At 37.4% G+C, this 24,091-nt stretch overlaps 1 protein-coding gene across 1 annotated transcript in view; it reads left to right on the top strand.

Annotated features, from left to right (window-relative positions):
* The window catches only part of WDR70 (WD repeat domain 70), a 294,191-nt gene that overhangs the window by 2,976 nt on the left and 267,124 nt on the right, over window positions 1–24,091 (top strand). The window contains exons 4-5 of the mRNA XM_015067612.3: window positions 8,287–8,407; window positions 17,008–17,206. Coding sequence (XP_014923098.3) covers window positions 8,287–8,407; window positions 17,008–17,206 — 320 coding nt within the window. The remainder of the gene's footprint in view (window positions 1–8,286; window positions 8,408–17,007; window positions 17,207–24,091) is intronic.

The raw sequence follows: 24,091 nt of genomic DNA, 5'->3' as shown, positions 1-24,091 counted from the left end.
GCTGGGCAAGAGGTGGCACTCAGAGCTGTGTACACCACTGAGTGTTGACTCAGTTTAGAAAATTGAGACATACAGTGAATGTGGCTGCTGCTGTTGAACCCCTGCATTAATGAATTGTATCACACATGTAATGAAGGCCTTAATTTCCAGACTGTCTGGTTTGATACCAGGTGGTTGGCAATTCTGGAAAGCGCCTTGGGGTCTTCCAAGTAGACTGACTTCTCTACTGATTTCTTTGGATCTGAATCAGATCGTTGTTACATTGGAGAAGGAATAGATGTATCCTGATAGAGTAAAACGGGCTAGAAATCAGAGATAGGACTTTTAGACAAATTTAAGTGACTGTTGTTCTGCCAGTTGTCCTTTTTGGTTTAAAATGATATATAACAGTAATACCTAATATTTGGAAAGTGAGCTACATGTGATTTTTTTTGGTCTTTGGAAGAATAAGTTGTTTTTTGTGTGTGTGTGTGTGTGTGATGAGAGGCCCACTATGTACATATACTATTAAGAAAACTGTCATGTGAAATCTCACACAAAATACACAAAAGTATGGTAATGAACTCTTATCACACGGATTTAAGTACTATAATAATTCATGGCTGGTGTTATTTCCATTTACTTCCCCTCTCAGATTATTTTGGCACAAATCTGAGACATTATTTCACCTGTAAATATTTTAGTATATGTTTTTAAGAGATACAGATCCTTGAAAAAAAATGTTTATTTTTGAGCGACAGCACAGGTTGTGGAGGGGCAGAGACAGAGGGGGATAAAGGATCTGAAGTGGGCTCTGTGCTGACAGCAGCCAGCCTGATGCAGGGCTCAAACTTGTGAACTGTGAGATCGTGACCTGAGCCAAAGTCGGATGCTCAACCAACTGAGCCATCCAGGTGCCCCCCGATCCTCTTATCTTAGCATACTTAAAAATATTAAATAATTTGGTATCATCAGACAAGATACAAAGACATTTTGTATTTGAGGCCTATTTACAAATGCTTTAACCGCTTGATTTTTAAACATTTTAGTGAATGCTTATACTATTATAGTATAGCATTCTTGTATTTACCTCTTTCAGCATGTGATAACGAAACATTTGGCACAGAGATTGTCTTATTCACCTGAATAAGTTCTATAGTTCCCTATACCATGCCTTGCAAGGTAAGTTCTCAATATATACTTGAGAAGGCTAAATTGAATTTGGAACTGTAATACTGCCTTTTGAAAAACGCTGCTTCTTTGGAGAATGTTTTAAAATCCTTTGTATGGATACAGAGCTTGGGATTTGGAGTTGGAGGACCTAGGTTTGAGGGTCAGCCACACATCCGGTTAGAGATAATGTTGGATGAGTTTTCAAATTTAGAGCCTTAATTTCTTTGTCTGTTAGGTGGAAGTGATAATAAGGTCTTCCTTAGAGGGTTCTTGAAAGGATTAAGATGTTGAGCATAGTACTATCTATCTATCTATCTATTTATTTATTTATTTATTAAGTTTATTTTGAGAGAGAGAGAGAGAGTGAGCACATGCATGCTAGTGAGGGAGATACAGAGAGAGGGAGAGAGAGAATCCCAAGCAGGCTGTGTACTAGTCAGCACAGAGCCCCACATGAAGCGCGATCTCACAAACTCTGAGATGGTGACCTGAGCCTAAATCAAGAGTCAGATGCTTAACTGACTGAGCCGCCCAGGTGCCCCGGGCATAGTACTTTTTAAACAGTTAAGTACTTGAAAAATGTCACTTTTATTTTGTATTATTTGTTTATTCATTATTTATTTATTTATTTATTTAGGGAACACAAGTAGGGGAGGGGTAGAGAGAGGGAGACCCAGAATCCAAAGCAGGCTCCAGTCTCTGAGTTGTCAGCGTGGAGCCCAGTGCAGGACTGGAACCCACGAATCATGAGGTCATAACTGAGCTGCAGTTAGATGCTTAACAGACTGAGCCACCCAGGCACCCTAAAAATACCACTTTTAATTGCTAGAGTTTTTCTTAGTAAAAGCACATATGCGTTTAGCACCTGAGAGGACTTACAGTGAAGAGTTACTACGTTTTTAAAATTTGAAACATTATCTCAGGACCAAGTTCTTCTGTGATGTTTGTGGATGAATTAAATGTATTGAACTTCCTTGATTTAGTATTGTTGGACTTGGATATAGTATTATATCCTCAGACTGCTGTTTTTACCCTGATCTCAACACATGAATCCAAAGTTTGACTTATTTTTCTTGAAAGTTCAAAAACTGATATGGGCATAATTTATCTTATGCTTGGATTGGAGTCTGTGAGCATTGACATGAAACTTGAGGAGAATAAAAACTTTGGTCCCTTTTAATAGCGAGTTTGTATATATGAATATGAACTGTTTTGGTTGGTAAATGCCGTAGTAGAAAGGATGAATTACTATAAAACCTCAATAAAGTATGCATTATTTAAAATGTCAGGAAATAGTAGTGGTGCAATTTTTTTTTTAAGTTTTTAAATTTTTTGAAAGCTCTAAGTTTGTTTAAGTCATATAAAAGGTCCTTTTTTAGGACTGTAATACTATGAGGACCTAAGTGGGGAGGGAAGATTTCTTTTTAAAAATTTATTTATTTATTTTATTTTTTTTTAGAGAGGGAGAGAGATTGTGAGCTGGGGACAGGGGCACAGGGAGGGAGAGAGAATCTTAAGCAGGCTCCACATTTAGCAAGGAGCCTGATGCAAGGCTTGATCCCACGACCCTGGGATCAGGGCCTGAGCTGAAATCAAGAATTGGATGCTCAACCGACTGAGCCACCTAGGCGCCCCCCCCCCCAATTTTTTTTTATTCAAATGCTTATTTTGGTTGTGCCTATGTTTTAGATGGATTTATGAACTTTCTCAGTTATGTAACTGGAAAAAATGAAAAAAAAACATGAAAGAATTTGAAAATGATTTCAATGGATGATTTAATGATCCTGAAAAGAAAATCTGTCCTGTACATTTTAGAAATTAGAAAAGCTTAAAGGTTTCTCCCCCCCCCTCCGGTGTACTTGAAATGGTCTCTCTACCTAGTTGAATACTACCTCATCATTTAAGGCCTCATATTTTACTTTTGTTAGGTGTTCTTTTTTTTTTTTTTTAATGTTTATTTATTTTTGAGAGAGAGGGAGAGACAGAGCGTGAGCAGGGGAGGGGCAGAGAGAGAGGGAGACACAGAATCTGAAGCAGGCTCCAGGCTCTGAGCTGTCAGCACAGAGCCCAATGTGGGGCTCGAACCCACGAACTGTGAGATCATGACCTGAGCTGAAGTCGGACGCTCAGACAACTGAGCCACCCAGGCACCTCACTAGGTGTTCTTTAAAAACCTGTTTGGATATAATGGCTTTGTTTCCATGACACTTTAAAAAACACTATAGATTTTATCTTAATATTGTTCACGTATTAAAGATAAGAACTTTGTTCTTCACTTTTGCAGTGCCTAACAGAGCTGGGTACATAATGGTTATATCCCTAAATATTTAATGGAGATACGTCATAAATGTAGTTAAAATGTTCTTATTCTTTACTTCCTGGTATTTTGGCAATAAATATTTAAAATTACGGGCACCCGAGTGACTCAGTCAGTTGAGCATCCGACTTTGGCTCAGGTCATGATCTCATCGTTCCTGAGTTTGAGCCCCACATCAGGATTCACTGCTGTCAGCACAGAGCCCACTTTGGATCCTCTGTGTCTCTTCTCTCTCTCTCTCTCTCTTTCTGCCCCTCCCTTGTTTGTGCTCTCTCTCTCTCAAAAATAAATAAACATTAAAAAAAATTAAATTCAATGTAAATTTATATGAAATTTGTAGGGTAATGCATTATTTTAAAGTAGAATAACAAAAACATTTAGCAAGATTTAAGTCCCGTGGGTAAAAAGAGTATCATGATTAGAGAACATTTATTTTAGCTATTATTTCTGGTAATTTTATTTCTTTTACTTTTTTTTTTAAGTTTATTTATTTTGAGAGAGAAACAGAGAGCACAAGTCGGGAAGGGTCAGAAGGAGAGACAGAATCCCAAGCAGGCTCCACGCCATCAGTGCAGAGCCTGATGCAGGGCTTGAACTCACAGACTTGAGATCATAGAGATCAAGAGTTGGGCACTTAACCATCTGCACCACCCAAGCACCCCTTTATTTCTTTTATATTTTATCTTAAGTTTCATTTCTTCAAGTTAAGTGGTTGCTATAATGATTGGCTCTGAGATTTTCAGCTGCTGAATTACATTCTTTTGAGTCTGCAGTTTGTGTGAATCAGCCCAGATGGGACATGGAGGTTTTGGATAGTTTGCTGGTAATCTATACAAAAATTGCGTACATTTGGAGGGGCTTTTGCAGAAATGGCTGTCCATAGTTGATAACTGAAAGTAGAGAACAATAAAATGAGGTGCTTGGAAGTATAAAATTAAGTGTTGGGTAGTAGATTAATTCATTTTGGTTGAGAGAAGATACAGAGCATTTTTATAGTGCTTACAGTGTGCTTGGTTCCACATTGGGTTAAAGTGCATGAAATGATACCCTCTGTCAGGGAGTTATAGACTACTGAATTCTGTTTGGTTTTGGTTTTTGTCCTCAGTTAACAATGAGGAAGAAAAATTTTTTTCCTCTAAAATGTCTTAATCCCCCTTTTATCTTTATCCTTTGCTTTAATGAAGCATCAGGTGATGGCAAGAACCTCTCTGATTAGAAAATCCTTTCTAGTGTTGGGGCTCCTGGGTGGCTCAGTCGGTTAAGCGTCCCACTTCAGCTCAGGTCACGATCTCACACTCTGAGTTTGAGCCCCGTGTCGGGCTCTGTGCTGACAGCTCAGAGCCTGGAGCCTGCTTCAGATTCTGTGTCTCCCTCTCTGCCCCTCCCCTGCTCATGCTTTGTCTCTCTGTCTCAAAAATAAATAAAAACATTTTAAAAAATTTAAAAAAATAAAAAATAAATAAAAAAAGAAGATCCTTTCCAGTGTTAAAAAATTAAAATTTTAAATTAAAAAATTAGATGCTTCACTAGGGACAAGTAGTTTGGAGTAGTTATCCTCTGCTGAGGAACTCTAGTTAAACAGGTGGGTGGGCCAGTTTCCGGATAGTCTGGCCACAAGCATGCAGTGAAAGGGGTGGGCTTTATTGCCTCTTGGAGAGAAAGGCAGGCAAATTGTTACTTAAGGTGGGTGGTGCTCATTGGATAATTTTAGTCTCTTAAGAAAGTCTGGTCACATCTCAGAAAGATCCAGTTTTGGAGCCTCAATTCACTGTTTTGGGACTTTATAGCTTTGTTACTTGACTTTTCAATGGCATAGATTTCTCAAATGCAGAGTGAGAATAATAGTACCTACTTCAAGTGTATTGTGTAATTGAGATTGTTAGGAGAGTAAAACTTAAATGTTCTCACTTAAAAAAAAAAAGGTAGATATGTGAGATGATGGGTATGTTCATTCACTCCATGGAGGGAATCCTCTCATAATGTATATGTATATTATAGCACATTGTACATTTTAAATCTTTTATAATTTTATTTGTCACCTATACCTCAATAAAGCTAAAAAATAATATCTACTTCAGAGGTCGTTGTGATGATTAAAAGAGTTAATTTATAGGCAGTGCTTAGAACAATACCTCATACATAGTTAGCTCTGTGTTAAATATTAGCTGCTCTAATTTTTGTTAAATTAAGGTTGCTATTAAGATACTTTTTGTTACTTGCAAAGAAGTCCTAGAAGACCTAATTAAAAATGGCTCAAGGGGCTCCTGGGTGGCTCAGATGGTTAAGTGTCTGACTTTGGCTCAGGTCGTGATCTCGCGGCTCCTTAGTTTGAGCCCCGCGTCAGGCTCTGTGCTGGCTGCTTTGGATTCTGTGTCTGCCTCTCTCTCCGCCCCTCCCCTGCTCATGCTCTGTCTCTCTCTCTTTCTCTCTTAAAAATAAATAATAAACATTAAAAAATTAAAAAAAATAAAAATGGCATAACTAAGAAAAATGTACTGTTGCACATGACAATAACTCTGGAATGGGGCTCTTCCATCTTCTGAGTCCTGACCTGAAGAATATTAAGTTTTTCCCTCTTTTTCTGCTTTGCCAGTTGTAGGGTATTGGCTTGTCCCAAGCTGGGTATATTCTCATGACCTAAAATTGTAAGTGAAATTTTGTTACATGCAGATGACCACCTCCACAGGCTGAAAGGATACTGTTTGATATATGTTTTAAAAGTAAGGGGTGCCTGGGTGGCTCAGTTGGTTAAACTGACTCTTGATTTCAGCTCAGGTCATGATCCTCAAGGTCATGGGATTGAGTGGAGCCTGCTTGGGATTCTCTCTTCTCTCTCTCTCAAAATAAATAAAAGAAGTAAGAAAACCTTTGTCAAGTTTTCTTCCAGCTGACTTCTCCTCAGATCTTAATTGACTAGTATTAGTGTGGCACATCAGTTCCAAAAAACAGCCACTGACAAGAGTGATAAAGTTGAGTTGGAATCAAGTTTTAACCCTTTCTGGGCGGGGAGGGGCCCAGGATCTGCTGAAGCACTTGCTCTTATCTGGAGAAAATTGTGGTTTTTGGAGCAAAGGAAAAAGGGAGAAATGGCTGTTGGATAGCTAATAATGTATGCCGAGGTACTGTTTACTGAGTAAGGTCAGAACTGCCCCAAGACCTGAGCCTAGGATCAAATGTCCAAGTGTTTACTGAGTAAGGTCAGAACTGCCCCAAGACCTGAGCCTAGGATCAAATGTCCAAGTGTTTTTGACCCCCGAACCCCTCTCCTCCCACCCTGTAGAGTACAGAGGGATTGACTGGAGAAGCAGGATAAGGGTAGGAGCCAAACAGGGCAACTCTTTGAAAAAAAAGTGTTTTTTAACGTTTATTTTTGAAGGAGAGAGATAAGGCGTGAGCAGGGAGGGGCAGAGAGAGAGGGGGAGACACAGGATCCAAAGCAGGCTCCAGGCTCTGAGCTGGTTAGCACAGAGCCCAACAAGGGGCTTGAACCTGCCCACCGTTAGATCATGACCTGAACTGACATGGGACGCTTGACTGAGTGAGCCACCCAGGTGCCCCGGGGCAGCTCTTATAGGACATTATCTTCCTCTTTTTTATTTTTTTCAACCTCAGCATCAGAGTGCAGAATTGTCAACTTCTAAGTCACCTTAGCCCAGTGGTGAGCACAAAAAATATGAACACAAGCTAGGGCTGTAGTATGTATTGGCCTTACCTCTTCCTGCAGTTTAATCTTCCTTGTTTGAATTCAGAGGATATCTAGTTACTTGTTGACACTTGCTTGTTATCTCCTTGTTTCTCATCGTCCAGGTCCTAGCAACAGAAGACCCTAAAGAGTACAACATTCCAATTAATAAGTACCCTTTAATAGTGCCTAAGTTTGGGTGTATTGTTTTTTCATCATTAAGGAAAAATGTTAAAGATTATCTTAAGTTATTGAGGATCATGGTAGTTTAGAACCAGACTGTTCATATAATTAATTTCCTTCCTATGTGTCCCTCAATTGTAGAGTGAGATTATCAGAGGAAAAAGATTTAATTTCTTTGGATATTTGTTTTTGTCTTTCCAAGGTAAATAACTCTAGAAATCTGAAATTTTCTCATGGTTTTTGTGGGAAGTCCTTGACCACAAATCCAGTGTGGGAAATTCAGAAATGAACAAAATGTTTTTTTTACACAGAGCCCGACACAGGGCTTGAACTTGTGAACCATGAGATCATGACCTGAGCCAAAGTTGGACGCTTAACTGACTGAGCCACCCAGGTGACCCGGGAATGAACAAAATTCTGTTTATAGCGTAAAACATTGAAAATGAAAAGTAAAATTACCTAAGATCTTACTTTTAGATACTTTTTTACTTATAACCTTCCACACCTTTTTATTTTATTTTTATTAATTAATAATTAATTGATTTAAAGACTTTATTTTTAAACAATGTCTACATCCAATGTGGGGCTCAAACACACAACCCGGAGATCGAGAATTACATGTTCCACTGACTGAGCCAGCCAGACTCCTCCCGTATCTTTTTAGATAGTACATTGTGGTTCATATGCTATTCACATGCTAATTTTGCTTAGCACATCTGTTACTATTTTTCCCAGATTTGTACATTTTCCATCACTAATTTTATTGACTGTATTTTATATTATCGTGGTTTACAATAGTTATTTTCCCATTGTTAGACATGTAGGTTGATAATTTTTTGCTGTTACTGGGACCACTCTAAGTTACATCTCTGTGACTATGTTAATTTTTAGCCTTTATTAATAGTGAAAAATTTTGAAGAGTAACTGTTGGAAAATTTTTTAATCTTTTCAGAAGCAAGAGAAAAAGAGGAAGAAATGAACAGAGAGAAAGAATTAAGAAGGCAAAATGAAGATATTGAACCAACATCTTCAGGCTCAAATGTGGTCAGAGATTGCTCTAAATCATGTTCCAGGTGCTTGATTTTCTCAAAAGGATTCTGTTAAATTATCGCTCCCATTTAGGTGTTTAATCTCAGATTAAATTGAATCTAGATAATTGATTATCTTAGATAATTGAAACTGGTAGTCATTGCAAAGGAAAAAAGAGGATAAAGATAGAGATTTTGTTCTAAGAAATTTTTTTAAAATATCTTCAGTTTTTTTTTTTAATTAAAGATCTTCAGTTCTAATTAGAGGTCAGCAAGTAAACACTATCAGATTTTAGTTTTCTCAGAAATATAAAGCAAGTGACAGCTTCTTTTGTCAGTCACCACAATGACTATGCGTTGGCACTAGGGGGAGCAGTCTTTACTGGTTCTGAGAAGGGACAGGGTGACCTTTTTCCTAGGGAAGCGAAAGCCCATAATTAAAAAGAATTCTCTTGAAATTTTGTAAACAAATACACATTTTTAGATAAATGAGAAAGTACACATTAGTTAAGGACTTTTAAAAATGTTTTTTTTAATGTTTATTTGCGAGAGAGAGAGAGAGAGCATGAGCAGGGAGGTGCAGAGAGCAAGGGAGACACAGAATCCGAAGCAGGCTCTAGGCTCTGAGTGGTCAGCACAGAGCCTAATGCAGGGCTTGAACTTACAAACCTCAAGATCATGACCTGAGCTGCATTTGGGTGCTTAACTGACTGAGCTACCCAGGCGCCCCAACATTAGTTAAGGACTTTTAAAGGTCCTTTTGATAATGGTTTTCACGTACTAGGACAAAATGCTAGAACATATAGGTGGGAGGAAACTGTTAAATGACTTTTTTCTTCAATGAGGCAACTCGAAGTTGTATAATTTCTGCATAATTTTAATTGCTATAAGGCTGTGCAGTTTTTCCTGTGATTTTTACGTCTTTTTTTAAAAAAATAAAGCTGATCATTTATTTCTCCACTTGAATTTGGACCTCATAATTTATATTGATAAACTTGTTGGATTTGATATTTTTTCTCATTCTCTAGCTTTTTATTTATTTATTTATTTATTTATTTAATTAAAAAAATTTTTTTTTTTTAACATTTATTTATTTTTGAGACAGAGAGAGAGCATGAACAGGGGAGAGTCAGAGAAAGAGGGAGACACAGAATCTGAAACAGGCTCCAGGCTCTGAGCTGTCAGCACAGAGCCCGATGCGGGGCTCGAACCCACGGACCGCGAGATCATGACCTGAGCCGAAGTCGGACGCTTAACCGACTGAGCCACCCAGGCGCCCCAACATTCGCTAGCTTTTAAAGAATCTCAGTTATATCACATTTCATTGTACAAACATTGTTTTCATGTGTTTGAGCATATTTTATTCAAGATACGTTTCTAATTTCTTTTAATGTTTATTTTTGAGAGAGAGAGAAAGACAGAGCACGAGCAGGGAGGGGAGGGTCAAGAGAGAGGGAGACACAGAATCAGAAGCAGGCTCCAGGCTCTGCACTGTCAGCACAGAGCCCGACATGGGGCTTGTACTTATGGACCGTGAGATCATTACCTGAGCCAAAGTCTGACACTTAACTGACTGAGCCACTTAGGTAGGCTCTCTAAGATATATTTCTTAGGCAGTTATTGTCCTTCAGATATGAGATTATTATGCTATTCTCTTTTTTTCTAGATTTAATAAAAATTACTTTAAATTATAAGTGAGAAATTATTATGAAGTATTTAAGACTTTCAAAAAGTTGATAAAGGACAGTATCCACTAGACAGCTTAAGAAGTAAACTTTTACTGTTATGGTGAACACTTCTCAGAACTGCCTTCCATTGCCACCCCCTCCCTTCTTGGCAGAAGTAACCAATCTTCTAAATTTAAATTTTTTTATGTATCTCTTTATAACGTTATTGTGTATCTTTGTATCCCTAAGACATATATAATATTGTTTTGCATATTTTACAACCTTTCTAGTATAGCACTTAGCGTATTATACACTATTATGTAAACTATTTCTGCTGTGTGTTCTTTCATAAGATTATGGACACTGTAAAGTCAGGGTTGTTTTTCCCTTTAATTAAACAAAAAATTTTTGTTATGAAGTATATTATACATATAAAGTTCTGTATATCATACATTTAAAGTAGAGAGAATGATGAAGTGAACACCTAGCTTGGGAGACAGTATAGAGCTTTACTAGTATCTTTGAAGTCCTCTTTCTGCTCATATTTCTCTTTCTTGCACAGGGGAAATTTTCACTTTGTTTACCCTTACTTCCTTTTTTTCTAAATAGTTTATTAGGTATAAGTGTATTCCTAAACAGTATGTTGTTTTATATGATTTCTTATTTAAAATTACTTATTTATTTAGAGTGCATGCATGTGAGTGAGTGTTGAGTCGGGGAGGGGCAGAGAGGGAGAGAGAGAATCCCAAGAAGACGTTGCACTGTCAGGGCCCTGACTTGGGGCTCGATCCCACAAACCGTGGGATCATGACCTGAGCTGAAATAAAGAGTCAGATACTCAACTGACTGAGGCCAGGGGCCTCATGATTTCTTATTTTATATTGATGCTGTTAATGCTGTCTTGGATTTTTTTTCACTTTGGTGGTGGTGTTTTTTTTTTTAATCCAAGATGTTTTTGAGATTCACTCATGTTCACAAGTGAGGTTATAGTTTATTTTCAGTGCAGTTTGGTTTTCTTTTTAGAAATACACTAATTTTTTCCATTGTCTAGTCAGTTTAGGTTGCTGTTTTTCTGTATTATTATGACATATTTTTTATGTTTTTACTGCCTTGTAGCCATCCTCTGTTTTATATGTGCAAAAGTTTCTTTACAGTATGTATCTAGTAGTAGACTTGTTAGGTCTTTAAGTACATACTTACTTTTACTATATTTGGCTTAATTATTTTCTGAAGAGTTTGTACCCATTTACATTACCACCAGCAGAGTGTAAGAATTCCTGTTGCTCCACATCCTTGCCAACACCCATTATTGTTACACATTTTCATTTTTGCCAATCAGATTATTGTGAAGTAATAGCCTTATGATGTTCGTTTGCACTTTGCTGGTTACTAGTGTAGTTGTGCATCATTTTAAAAGTTTTTTGGAGATATATTTTTTCTTCTGAAGATATGAAAAGAACTGTATCTTCTGTCAGATTTTATACTGGGTTGCTTGATGGTTTATTATAATTTTTTTATTTTTATTTTTTAATGGTGTTTTTTAAATAAACACAAGTTTCACATTTTAATGTATTCTAGTTTATTAATCTTTTCTTCTGTGTTTTTGTGTTTTGCTTAAGAAAGGAGTCCTGGGGTGCCTGTTTGGCTCAGTTGGTTGAGCGTCGGACTCTTGATGTCCCCTCAGGTCATGATCTTGCGGTTGTGGGATCAAGCCCTGTGTCAGGCTCTGTGCTGAGCTGCTGAGCATGGAGCCTGCTTGGGATTTTCTCTCCCTTTCTCTCTCTGCCCCTCTCCTTCTCGTGCTCCTGCACACGCACTCTCTCTCCCCCAAAGTAAATAAATAAACTTAAAAAAAAGAAAAAAGAAATGAGTCTTTGCTCTGAGATCATAAAGAAAACTTCCTATGTTTTTCTTGAAGTTCTCAAGTTTTGTATTTAACATTTATGTCTTTAATCAATCCAGAATTGCTTTTTGTGAGTAATGTGAAGTTGTAATCCAATTTTATTTTCTCCTCCATATGGCTAATCAATTTTCCCTGTCCCTTTATTTTTAATTTTAATAGGATTTAGTTTTTATTTTATTTATTTTTTAATTAAAAAATTTTTTTAATGTTTATTTTTGAGAGAGAGAGACAGAGACAGAGCATGAGTGGGGGAAGGGCAGAGAGAGGGTAACACAGAATCTGAAGCAGGCTCCGGGCTCTGAGCTGTCAGCATAGAACCAGACACGGGGCTGGAACCCACAAGCAGTGAGGTCATGACCTAAGCCGAAGTCAGATGCTTAACCGACTGAGCCATCCAGGCTCCCCAAGGCCTTATTTTTTAGATTAGTTTTAGGCTCATAAAACCCCATGCTGACACATCATCATCACTCAGAATCCATAGTTACATGAGAGTTCAGTCTTTGAGGTTGTACATTCTGTAGGTTTGGACACATGTGTAATGACATGTAGCTACCATTATATATCAGAGTAGTTTCAGTGACTTAAACATCCTCTGTGCGCTACCTTTTCATTCCTTCCTCCCCCTAATTCCCAACAACCACTGATCTTTTAAATTTTTGTCAAAGAATTTATACACATTATGAAATCAAACATTGTTTTTCCCTGTTCATGATTCTTACTTTCCAGAAAAAAACTACTTAAATTTTTTTTGTTTTTCATCTTTTATTTACCTTCCTATTTCTAAATTGTAACCTTTTACCACTGTCTTGATTTTTTTCTACTGTGGCAACTTTCTATTTCCAAATTTTTTTACACACCAAGCAGAAATTTGACCATTAACCAATGATTTCTCACTGTTCTCTCCTCTTAGCCACTGATAGCCTCTGATATACTTTCTGTCTCCTTGAAATTTACCTGTTCTAGATATTTCATATAAGTGGAATTATACACTGTTTTCCTTTCATATCTGGCTTCTTTCACTTTGGATGATGTTTTCAAAGTTCTTGTATCAGAACTTCATTCCTTTAAATGGTTAAATAGTATTCCATTGTATGTATATATCACAATTTGTTTATCCATTCATGTGTTACTGACTATTTTTGGGTTTCCACCTTTTGAGTTTTGTGAATGTAATGAACATAGGTGTACAAGCGTATGTTTTTGAGTCTTTGCTTTTAATTCTTTTTGGTATATACCTAGGAGTGGAATTTATGGGTTATATGGTGATTTTATGTTTAACTTTCTTTTTTTTTTAATTTTTATTCACTTTTTAAGATTCATTTTTAAAAATATTTTTAAGTTATATATATATATATTTAATGTTTATTTATTATTGAGAGACAGAGAGAGCATGAGCAGGGGAGGGTCAGGGAGAGAGGGAGACACAGAATCCGAAGCAGGTTCCAAGCCTTGAGCTGTCAGCACAGAGCCCAACATGGGGCTCAAACTCACAAACCGTGAGGTCATGACCTGAGCCGAAGTTGGATGCTCAACTGACTGAGCCACCCAGGTGCCCCAGTATTTTTAAGTAATCTTTATACCCAACGTAGTGCTTGAACCTAAGTACCCCAAGATCAAGTCACATGCTCTCCACTGACTGAGCCAGCCACGTGCCCTTATTTATTTTAAGTAATCTCTACATCCAACATGGGGTTCGAACTCACGATCATGAGGTCAAGAGTCGCATGCTCCTCTGACTGAGCCAGCCAGGCACCCCTGTTTAACTTTCTTTATGAGGAATTGCCTAACTGTTTTACAATGTGGTTGCACCATTTTATATTCCTGTCAGCAATGTACGAGGGTTCCAATTTTTTCACATTCTTGTCATTAGTTATTTTCCATTTTGTTTTGTTATGTTTTTAATATAGTTATCCTAGTAGGTGTGAATTGGTATCATGTAGTTTTTATTTTCATTTCCCTAATGTCTAAAGGTTTTGAGCATTTTTTCATGTGCTTATTGGCCATTTATATATCTTCTTTGGAGAAATAACTATTGAAGTCCTTTAACCATTTTTATTTTTTATTCATTATTATTATTTTTTTAAGTAGTCTTCACATTTAACACAGAGCCCAATGCAGGGCTTGAACTCATGACCCTGAGATCAAATCTGAGCTGAGATCAAGAGTTGGACACTTAACCGACTGAGCCACCCAAGCGCCCCCAAATAATTTTTTAAAAAATCTACAATGTTGTTAAAATTTTAGAGGAAGGTAGTCATTTAAGACTACCACTTCTTAAAAAATTTTTTTAAGTTTTTGGTAGGTGCCTGGGTGGCTCAGTCGGTTAAGCACCTGACTCTTGATTTCAGCCCAGGTCGTGATCTCACAGTTTGTGAGTTGGAGTTCCGCATCGGCTCTACGCTGACAGTGTGGAGCTTGCTTGGGATTCTCTCTCCCTCTCTCTCTAACCCTCTCTTGCTCACACTCTCTCTTTCCCAAAATAAATAAACTTAAAAAAATAAATTAAAAACATTTGTTTTAATTTGAGAGAGAGAGAGGGTGAGAGCATGTGCAAGCAGGGGAGAGTGGCTGAAGGTGAGAGAGAGAAAGAAAGAGAGGGAGAGAGAGAATCCCAAGCAGGCTCCACACTCAGCATAGAACCTCATGTGGAGCTCGATCCCACAACCCTGGGATCATGACCTGAGGTGAAATCAAGAGTTGGACACTCAACTGACTGAGCCATCCAGGCGTCCCTAAGACTACCCCCTTTTCTTGGCTTTAAAGAAATAGTATATGAATGTAAGTTGCCCTTCAAAATCAAATACTGGGAAGAAATATGTCATTTATTCAATGAAATATAGCTGCAGGATAGGAGAGAAATATTGATATACTCATAATTTGTAAGATAGGAATCATTCAGACATTTACATTTTCTCTAAAGAAATTAGTACCAGAAATAATGAATTTTGCTTATGAATTTAATTTCTAAACTGAAATCGTATACTTACACATCTTATTTAATGCTTAGCTAAGCTCTCTTTTAAAAAGTCAGCTGAGAAAAATGTTAGGTTTTGACTCCTCTGTTTTCTCATCAGATGCATATTGTTTCTCAGGATCTGGTTCATATTTTGGCACCACATTGAGTCAAGGCATATTTTAAACATGGAATGTGCTCTGTTTTCTGTCACGGACATTTTTGGGCATAATTTTACAGACTTTGTTTTTCAGAAATTGAAAATATGTTAAAATAGTTTATTTTTTTGCCTTGTGTATATTAGAAGCAAAAAGACAGAAATGGACTTAGAAGCTGCATAGAAGCTGATACATTCCATCTAGTTTCATGTGGGTATGAGGACTGCATAATCAGCCATGGAATCAACATGGCTTCATGTAGTTGTCAGTTCAGTGCTTGCTTCTGAACTAGTTAATTCAGTTAAAGCATTGGTGCTAAAGATTAACAGTTTAGTTAGAGCTCTCTGTGCTCTGAATAATTTTGCATTAAGAAAGTCTGCGACTTCTAAACTAGTACAGTTGGGAATTTGTGATTTTAATCACAAGGGAGAAAATTTTGGAGAGTGACTACTTTAATAAAAATGTATTCAGTCATCCAGCTGTTATTTATTGAACATCTATTGTGGGTTAGGCACTGGTTTCGGCACTGGGGATACAGCAATTAGGGAGTCAGATGAGATCTCTGAGCTCATATTGTTGGGATATTTGAGGAGATGGATAACAGATTGTAAACAACTGAGTAACCAATCAAATAAGATAACTTAGTGAGGTATTTAATAAAGATAAACTAAGAGAATGAAGATAATAGTGACTGATAGGGATGTGTTTGAAGATTAAGAAAGGGGGGGCATTAAAGCCTCTTGGAGGAGGTGACATGGGACAAGACCTGAAAGATGAGAAAGAGGCCATTTAATGATCAGTTCCAGCAGAGGGAACTGCAAGTGCAAAGACCCTCATGCTGGACCAAGCTTAACCTATATGGTTTGAAAGAAGGCCTGTAGGGCTGGAGAACCACGAGCTAAACCATTGCAAAAACAAAGAGGAGCTCTTCGTGAGGTTTGCTTGCTTCTGTCTTTGTATGTGGATAAGTGTTTAAGTATGTATTCCCCTCAATATTGATCTTAGATGAAAATAAAAAGAAAAATCACATTTTTTTTTCTTCAGTGGATATTGAGTGCCTATTAATTACGTCAGGCCTCATTTAGGTGCTAGAGACAGCAGTGAACACAACACACAGAAATTTCTGTTTTCATGGAGCTTACAAACTAGAAATACTTTATTAGAGGGCAATAATACTTTGAGTTTTATAAAATATTTGATAGATTAATGCACACAATTATGAACACAATTCTCAACCCTTTGGGATGGGATGGGAAGTGGAGGCATATGGTGGATGGTGGTGGATTTCAGAATGCCTAGAGGTGCGTGATAAAGACCTCAATGCAACTGCGTAATGGTCCTCCGGTGTGCTGGGTAGAAAAACACCTTGAGAATCAGTGTGATGCTCCTTACAGTAAGATAGTTTTAGAATCGAGGGATGCTACATAAAACATTTTAGCAACTCAATAAATTTGAATAAAAATTGGGAAACAATTTGTGTTTCAGAAAATATATTGAAACCTTATGGGAGTAATACTAACTTTCTTACATGGCTGCCTTTATTTGCTCCTGTGGTAAAAACAGTGATTGGATTCAGATATAGGAAACAGAGGGATTGGTTACCTCAGTGGTTTTCTTTCTTATGGATATAGTAGTTTGTAGTTTTTTCCCACATCCCAGTTCTGCTGGCTCTTCGTGAGTGAGGATTATCTCAGGGGCCCGTAACATAATTGCTGTGACCTTTAACTCTGACTTTATGTTTAGGGTAAGTAGATAAAAGAAACTTTTACTTTCTTAAGATAAAATAATACCTGAGTTACACATTTAATGTCTGAATTACAATTTTAACAAACTACACATTAATTAATTAATTAAAATAAAAACTTAGTTAAAAAGAGAGGCAGAGTTTCCTGGGAAATCAGTACTATCTCTAGAGTGTTCTTTGTTGCAGTAGAGGCAAAGAGTTTCTGTTTCTGTATTTTCAGGGATACAAGCAGCAGTGAAAGTGAAGAGAGTTCTGGTTCTTCTGATGATGAGTTAATTGGCCCTCCTTTACCTCTTAAAATGATGAAAGAACCAGGTAATCATATTGAGGAAGATATCGTTGGTCCTTTACCTCCACCTCTTTATGAAGATGCCGAAGATGATGATGATGATGATGACGGTGATTCAGAGGAGGAGGAAGTAAGTATTTCAGTAGTAATTTACCAATTCATTGGAATAGCGTAGAGATCAGTTCCCTGCTAATTGTTATTCATGTGCGAGAGGAAATAAGGAATAGTTTTGAGTGTACTACTGATAACCCTTGTTGAAAGAACTTGAAACGATGTACTTCAGGAACAAGGCAGTGTTACTCAAAAATAATAAATGGACAATAAGAAGCAATGTGTTAAAAAGGAATTAATGGGCACCTGGTGGTCCAGTGGGTAAAGCGTCCAACTCTTGATGTCGGTCACGATCTCACAGTTTGTGGGGTTGAGCCCTGCGTTGGGCTCCATGCTGGCAGTCAGGAGTCTGCTTGGGATTCTCTTGCGCGTTCTCTCTCTCTGCCCCACCCTTGCTTGTGTGCATGCATGTGCTCACGCTCTCCCAAAATAAATAAACTTAAAAAAAAAGGAATACAATTTTGTTAAATATACATAAGCATTGAGTGTACATAATGATAGTGAATAAATTTGGGGGGATATAAAAACAAAGTAGATCTCAAATTATTGTAAACAATAATATGGAAGATGGGAGAGTAGAATCAGTTCATTCATTTTGAAGTCCTTGTATTATTTCGGAGGAAGCTAGAGATATTTGTTAACTTCAGATTAGGTTAAGTCAAGTATGCAAGTTAAAAATTTAAGAGTAGTTACCCAAAGAATAGAAACAAATTGTATAACCTCCAAAATGGTAAAAGAAAACATAAAGAAAACCACTGGTTTACTTTATGTATTTGACACCTGGAGTGGATAATTTTTTAATGTCATCCTCTGACAGATTATTTTCAGTAATGATTATGAGATGAAACAAATGATGGTCAGAAAAGGAACAACTTTTGCAAATCTGTCAGTGACTTCACAAAATGGGCATTCTTTGCATATTCTTGTTCAGTACCCAGTATACAAAATTTGTCAATCTATATTTATTCATAGTTGATCAAAGAAAACTTTTAATTTTGAAAAATTTTTTTCTCATGAAATGACAGATGTATGTATATATACACGTGCACACATACATGTGTGTCTGTGCACATGTATGTGAAATGAAAAAAAAGAGGCACATAAGGATAAATTTGGCAGTTTTATTAAAAATTGTGTTTTATAATAGATTTCTGAAACTGCAGTGTTGACCATATCTCTTTTTATCTTGATATCAATTCTAGTGGCTTTTAAAAAATACCTGGTTTCACTAAAATGTCTTTTCTAGAAAAAATACCATTTTCTAATACATTTGATAAAAACTTCTAAAGATTTCTTCCATAAAAATCAGAAAATGACTAGGTTATGGTAAATATTATCATCAAATTATCTGCTTTAGAATGTTTTTGGTGAAAACAATTCAGGTGTTCAAGCATTGCTCTTTTGGATTCTTCTGCCAACCTAGTCTCCCATCTTTTATTTTTCCTCAAAGAATAACAGAATGGAAGATACTCAAGTATTATTTCTTTGTCTTAATATATCACTTTGTTTTGAATCTGCTGTTTAAATGCAGAAATGTGTAGACAACAAGGATTGGAGATATGAAACTACCCTTAAAGTAAGCTTGAATGATTCTGAACCACTCAATGTTATCTGTAAACATAAGTACATGAGTATGTATGCGTATGTATATGGTACAGAGTGTGTAACTGGGAGTTCTCTAAATCAACTGCATGTATAGTATAATGCTTATTGAAATAATAAAAATTTGCTAATTTGAGACTTATATATTATCAAAACTCAGCACTAATCATAGTAAAAAGCAACAAAAAACACATTTCTGAACTGACATTTTTAGAACTGCCAGCAAATGGTGATAATGGAAAACAGACTCATCTTCAGTTGATTTTAATAATGTTTTAAGGTTCTTTACAGACAATGCACCCCCTTATTGTCTGCACCACTTCCACTGCAATGCTCTTGATATGCCTTTGAAGACAACTCAATCGTTGCAGTAAAAGACAGGAAAGGAGAAAAATGAAGTAGAGGAAAATTTTGGTAAATAGAGATCACAAAATAAGGTGGTAGGCGTGAATGCAAGTATATCAGTATTCACAGTAGATGTAAGTGGACTCAACTTGCCACTTAAATTTCTCAGATTAGATTTAAAAAATTTAGATATATTCTGTTTATGAGTGATAGACCTAAAATGTACTGGCATAGAAAGGTTGAAAGAAAGGAATAGGGGCGCCTGGGTGGTTCAGTTGGATAATAATGTGTCCAACTCTTGATCTCAGCTCAGGTCTTGATCTCAGGATTGTGAGTTCAAGCCCTGTGTTGGGCTCCATGTCTCTCTGCTCCATGACTATAGCAGGAAAATACTAACCAAAAGATAACTGATTAGTCTTATAAAACTAATGTAACACAAAATAATCTTTATGTCATAATTAGTCAAAGTAGCAAAATGAGTGTCATTACTTAATGCTAAAAGGAAAAGTTTATTCTCTAGGAAAATTTGGCCTTTCTTAATCTCCATGAATTTAACACAATATATTCAAAGCAAAAATTGACAGAATTATAAGGAGGAATAGACAAATCTACAGTCATAATGGGAGATTCAGAAATTGTTAAGACAATTAGTAAGAGTATAGTACCGGACAATATAAATGTGTGTGTGTGTATATATATATATATATATACACACATTTATATATACACATCTCTCCCTCCCCTCTCTCTCTCTCCCTCTCTCTCTCTCTCTCCCTCTCTCTCTCTCTCTCTCTCTCTCTCTCTCTATATATATATATATATATATAGAATCCTTATCTAACATTTTCTTTTCAAGCACACAAAGATAAATCAGAAGCAATAAGAAGGTCACATCTAGGTCACAATATGCTATGGACATGAGAAAGATACGCTTAATTATTTTGGGTAGTTCACAGAGTAGGTAATAATTAGGTTGATCATGAAATGTGAGAATATTGTGTAGTGAATGTTTGTGTGCCCTCAGGATTCATATGTTGAAGCCCTAACCCAGTGTGGCATTCGGAGGTGAGACTCTTTGGAAGTAATTAAGGTTAAATTATAGGTCATATGGGTAGACCCTGATGTTATAGGATTAGTGTGCTTATGAGAAGAGAGACACTGGGGCACCTGGGTGGCCCAGTCAGTTGAGCGTCCGACTCTTGGTTTTGGCTCAGGTCATGATCTCAGGGTCATGGGACTGAGCCCCATGTCAGGCTCTGTGCCAAGCATGGAGCCTGCTTGAAATATTCATATTCTCTCTCCCTCTCTCTCTCTCTTTCTCTCTCTCTCTCTCTCTCCCTCCCTCCCCCCTCCCCCTCTCTCTCCCCCCCACCTCTCCCACCCCTCCCCTCCCCCTCTGCCTCTATCCTCCACTCATGCTCTCTCTATAAAATTTTTTTTTTTATAAAATAAGAGGAAAAAAGAGAAGAGAGACACCAGAGAACCAGGTCTGCATATAACAAAGCAAGAAGGTAGGCATCTAAAATCCAGGAGGAAAGCTCTCAACAGAAATCAAATTTGCTGACACCTTGGTCTTGGACTTCTAGCTTCCAGAATGATGAGAAAATAAACTTCTGATATTTAAGACATGTAGTTTGTGGTATTTTGTTATCGTAGCCTCAGCTGGTTAACACAGGTTTGCAAGGCTGACAAGAAGCTGGAGAACAGAGAATGGAAAAAAGAAGGGTGTTCTGAGTAAGAAAAAAATTGCTATAGTGAGGGCTCAAATGTATGCAAGTATATGATATGGTGGTGAAATGTCATATGAATAGCACCTGGCTGAGTTTTCTCATAAGGGGGAGGTGGAAAGATAAGGCTGCTGAGAACAAACGTAGAGATCAGTACGGAGAAGAGCACCTTTCTGGAAGATGTGGAATTTGAATGAACCTTGTAGAGGGTTACATTTTGATGGACATGTGCACATAGGCCACGTATTGTCTGTGAAGAGTAAATGGCAGGAACACATGCAATATATACAAGGTTAGATTCCAGATGATGCGAAAGTCAACTTGCCTAGAATGGAAAGTTGATAAAGAAGGCCAAACTTTTGACATGGAATTGATGTGCGAGTAAGCCTGAAGTGCAGCTGGGCAAAGAAGTAAAAAGCATGTCAAGGTGTGGGACTCAGAAGCTTGTCTGTAAGCTTTAGCCTTTCATGGCTGTAATTAAAGCGTATCAGGGGACTGAATAACAGTTTTCTGTTTGTTTTTGTTTGTTTTTTAGTTTTCTGGTTTTTTATAAGATTATACACGTCACGTCTCTTGAAAGAAAATTATTAAGTCTTTTTATGGTGTACCTTTTTTTTCTTTGCAAATATAGTAAAAGAAAATGCTGATAATATGCAGGTCAAAGCAAGGCTGTGGATAAGTGTACCAATAACAGCCTTAAAGTGTGCACTAATTGATAATGCAAAGTTTATTGGCATTGTTAACTGATTAAACTTTTGGAAGGGAGATAAGAGTGGGAGATTCCTTGTTTCTTTTCCAAGAAGAAAAATGTCTTTTGGGTGTCTATCATAACTAACATTTCCAAGGCTAGGGCAGAGATGGAGGGTAAAGCAGCCAGCTTGGAAATTTGCAAATGTGAATGTGGCTTTGCAGTGGCCTTCCTAGATTTGGATAAATTATATTGGCTTTGAATTGAGTCCTTCAGTTTTCAGACTGTGGTTTAATAGTAGTAGAAGCGGGGCAACCTTAGGCTGTTTTTTAGGTTCTGAGTGAGAACACGACTTTTTGACTACAACTTATGTTGTATTTGATATGTGGGATTTTGGCAGCCTCTAGAGTCAGGGATCATAGGCAAAGGAAAATCTGCTGATTACTGTCTTGAATGTGAATGTTGTAGGATCTAGCCAGACAAATTAGCATGATTTATTTTACATAATTTGCATAGCAGTGTTTGGCGTATGTTTCAACATTGAGTTCAAATGTTTCAGGCCTTTGAAGAAATCTTGTTTTTATGGTTGTTTGGAATTCGGCCCTAGTAATTCTTTGTTGATTTAGAAACTGAATTTAGTTCCTTTAGGAAATCAGTTTGGAGTAATGCTAAGCAAAATTATAGGAGATTGTTTTATTTATTTATTTATTTTTATTTATTTGAGAGAGAGAGAGCAGGGGACAGGGGCAGAGAGAGAGAGGGAGGGAGGGGAGAGAGAGAGAGAGAGGGAGGGAGGGAGGGGGAGAGAGAGAGAGAGAGAGAGAGAGAGAGAGAGAAAGAAAGAAAGAAAGAAAGAAAGAAAGAAAGAAAGAAAGAAAGAAAGAATGAATCCTGAGCAGCCTCCAAGCTCAGTGTGGAACCTGATACTGGGCTTGATCCCATGACCCTGGGATCATGACCTGAGCCAAATCAAGAGTCAGATGCTCAACCGACTGAGCCACCCAGGAGATTGTTTTATATATCAAAATGCTAGTTATATTTTAACGGTTTGGGACATATCAGAATTTTCCCTCCTTTCCTTGACTTCCTCTCCTTTTTTTGCCCATACTTGGTTTCATCATCACCAATCTTTTGTGCCTTTTGTTTCTTTTTGTGTTTTCATCCTTTTCCTTTCTACTAGCTGTTGGCTCTAAGCTTGCAAGCATACTAAAATCTTTCTTTAATTCAGTTTTCCCTACAAGCTACTGTCTAATTTCCTCTTTCTCACCAAATGTTTCAAAAGTAGTAGCTGTATTGCTACTTTTGCTTTGTTACCACATTTTCTCTGGAAATCTTTTCTGTTAAGACACTGTCCTCACAGACAAAGTCAAAATATCTAAATCCAAAGGCCCTTTCTTCATTCTCATTCTGTACCTCTGCAATATTGGACAGTGTTGATTTCTTCTTTCTTGAAACTCTTTGCTGTTTCTTTATACTATTGGTTTGCTGCCTCTCTCTTTGTTTTATTCAACAGATATTTATTGAGCACTTTTTTTGAGTCAGATACTTCTCAGGTGTTGGGGATATAACAGTGAATAAAGCCAAAAAATCCCTGTTCCAATGGTGCTTGCATTTCTAGAAAGTCTCTTTCAAAACTTTCATTATTTCCTCACATGTCCCCAATAATAAGCATTCCCTGAAGACTTGTCCTTGCTTGCCTTACCATTTCATGTTTGACCTGGGTGAAGTTTTTTTTTTTAATAAAGTTTATTTTGAGAAAGACAGAAGCAGTGCATGTGGGGGAGGGGCAGAGAGAAGGGGAGAGATGATCCCAAGCAGGCTCTGTGCTGCCAGCACAGAGCCCGATGTGGGGCTTGAAACTAAGAAGCTGAAAGATCATGACCTGAGCTGAAACCAAGAGTCAGACGCTTAACCAGCCAGCCACCCAGGTGCCCCTGGGTGAAGTTTCTTACATCTTACATTTTCTTCCCTCATGACTACTATTCACTCAGAGCAGCTGGAAGCATTGCATCATCTCATTTGAACTTCAGATCCAGCTTGCTTTCTTTCTCTTCCTTCCTTTCTTTCTTTCTTTTAATGTTTATTTTTGAGAGAGAGAGAGAGAGTGAGAGCCAGTGGGCGAGAGGGAAAGAGAGAGAGAGAGAAACAGAGGATCCGAAGTGGGCTCCGAGCTGACAGCAGAGAGCCCAACACGAGGCTCAAACTCATGAATTGCAAGATCATGACTTGAGTTGAAGGATGCTTAACTCACTGAGCCAACCAGGGGCTCCTCACTTCCAGCTTTCTAATGACTCATGAAACATGTCCATGTTTAAGCTCCAACAGTGTTCTAAATTCATCTTCTGCGATCAAACTCAGGCTTTCATTTTCTCCCATTTAAACTTTTGCTGAAGCCACTTGTCTCTTAGCCTTTAGGATCTTCTGTTCAATCCTTTTCCTCGCTGCTTCAAGATTAAACTATTTGTAACACGAGTCACGTTGCAAATAATAGTACTCATTCCCTAAATGAGGGAAAATAAACCACTACAGCAGGCAGGACTCC

The sequence above is a fragment of the Acinonyx jubatus genome, chromosome A1 (genome assembly GCF_027475565.1).
Source record: "Acinonyx jubatus isolate Ajub_Pintada_27869175 chromosome A1, VMU_Ajub_asm_v1.0, whole genome shotgun sequence".
In the NCBI taxonomy this organism is placed as follows: Eukaryota; Metazoa; Chordata; class Mammalia; order Carnivora; family Felidae; genus Acinonyx; species Acinonyx jubatus.
Note: the sequence above shows the minus strand (reverse complement) of the source record. Positions and strands in the feature narration are given on the sequence as shown.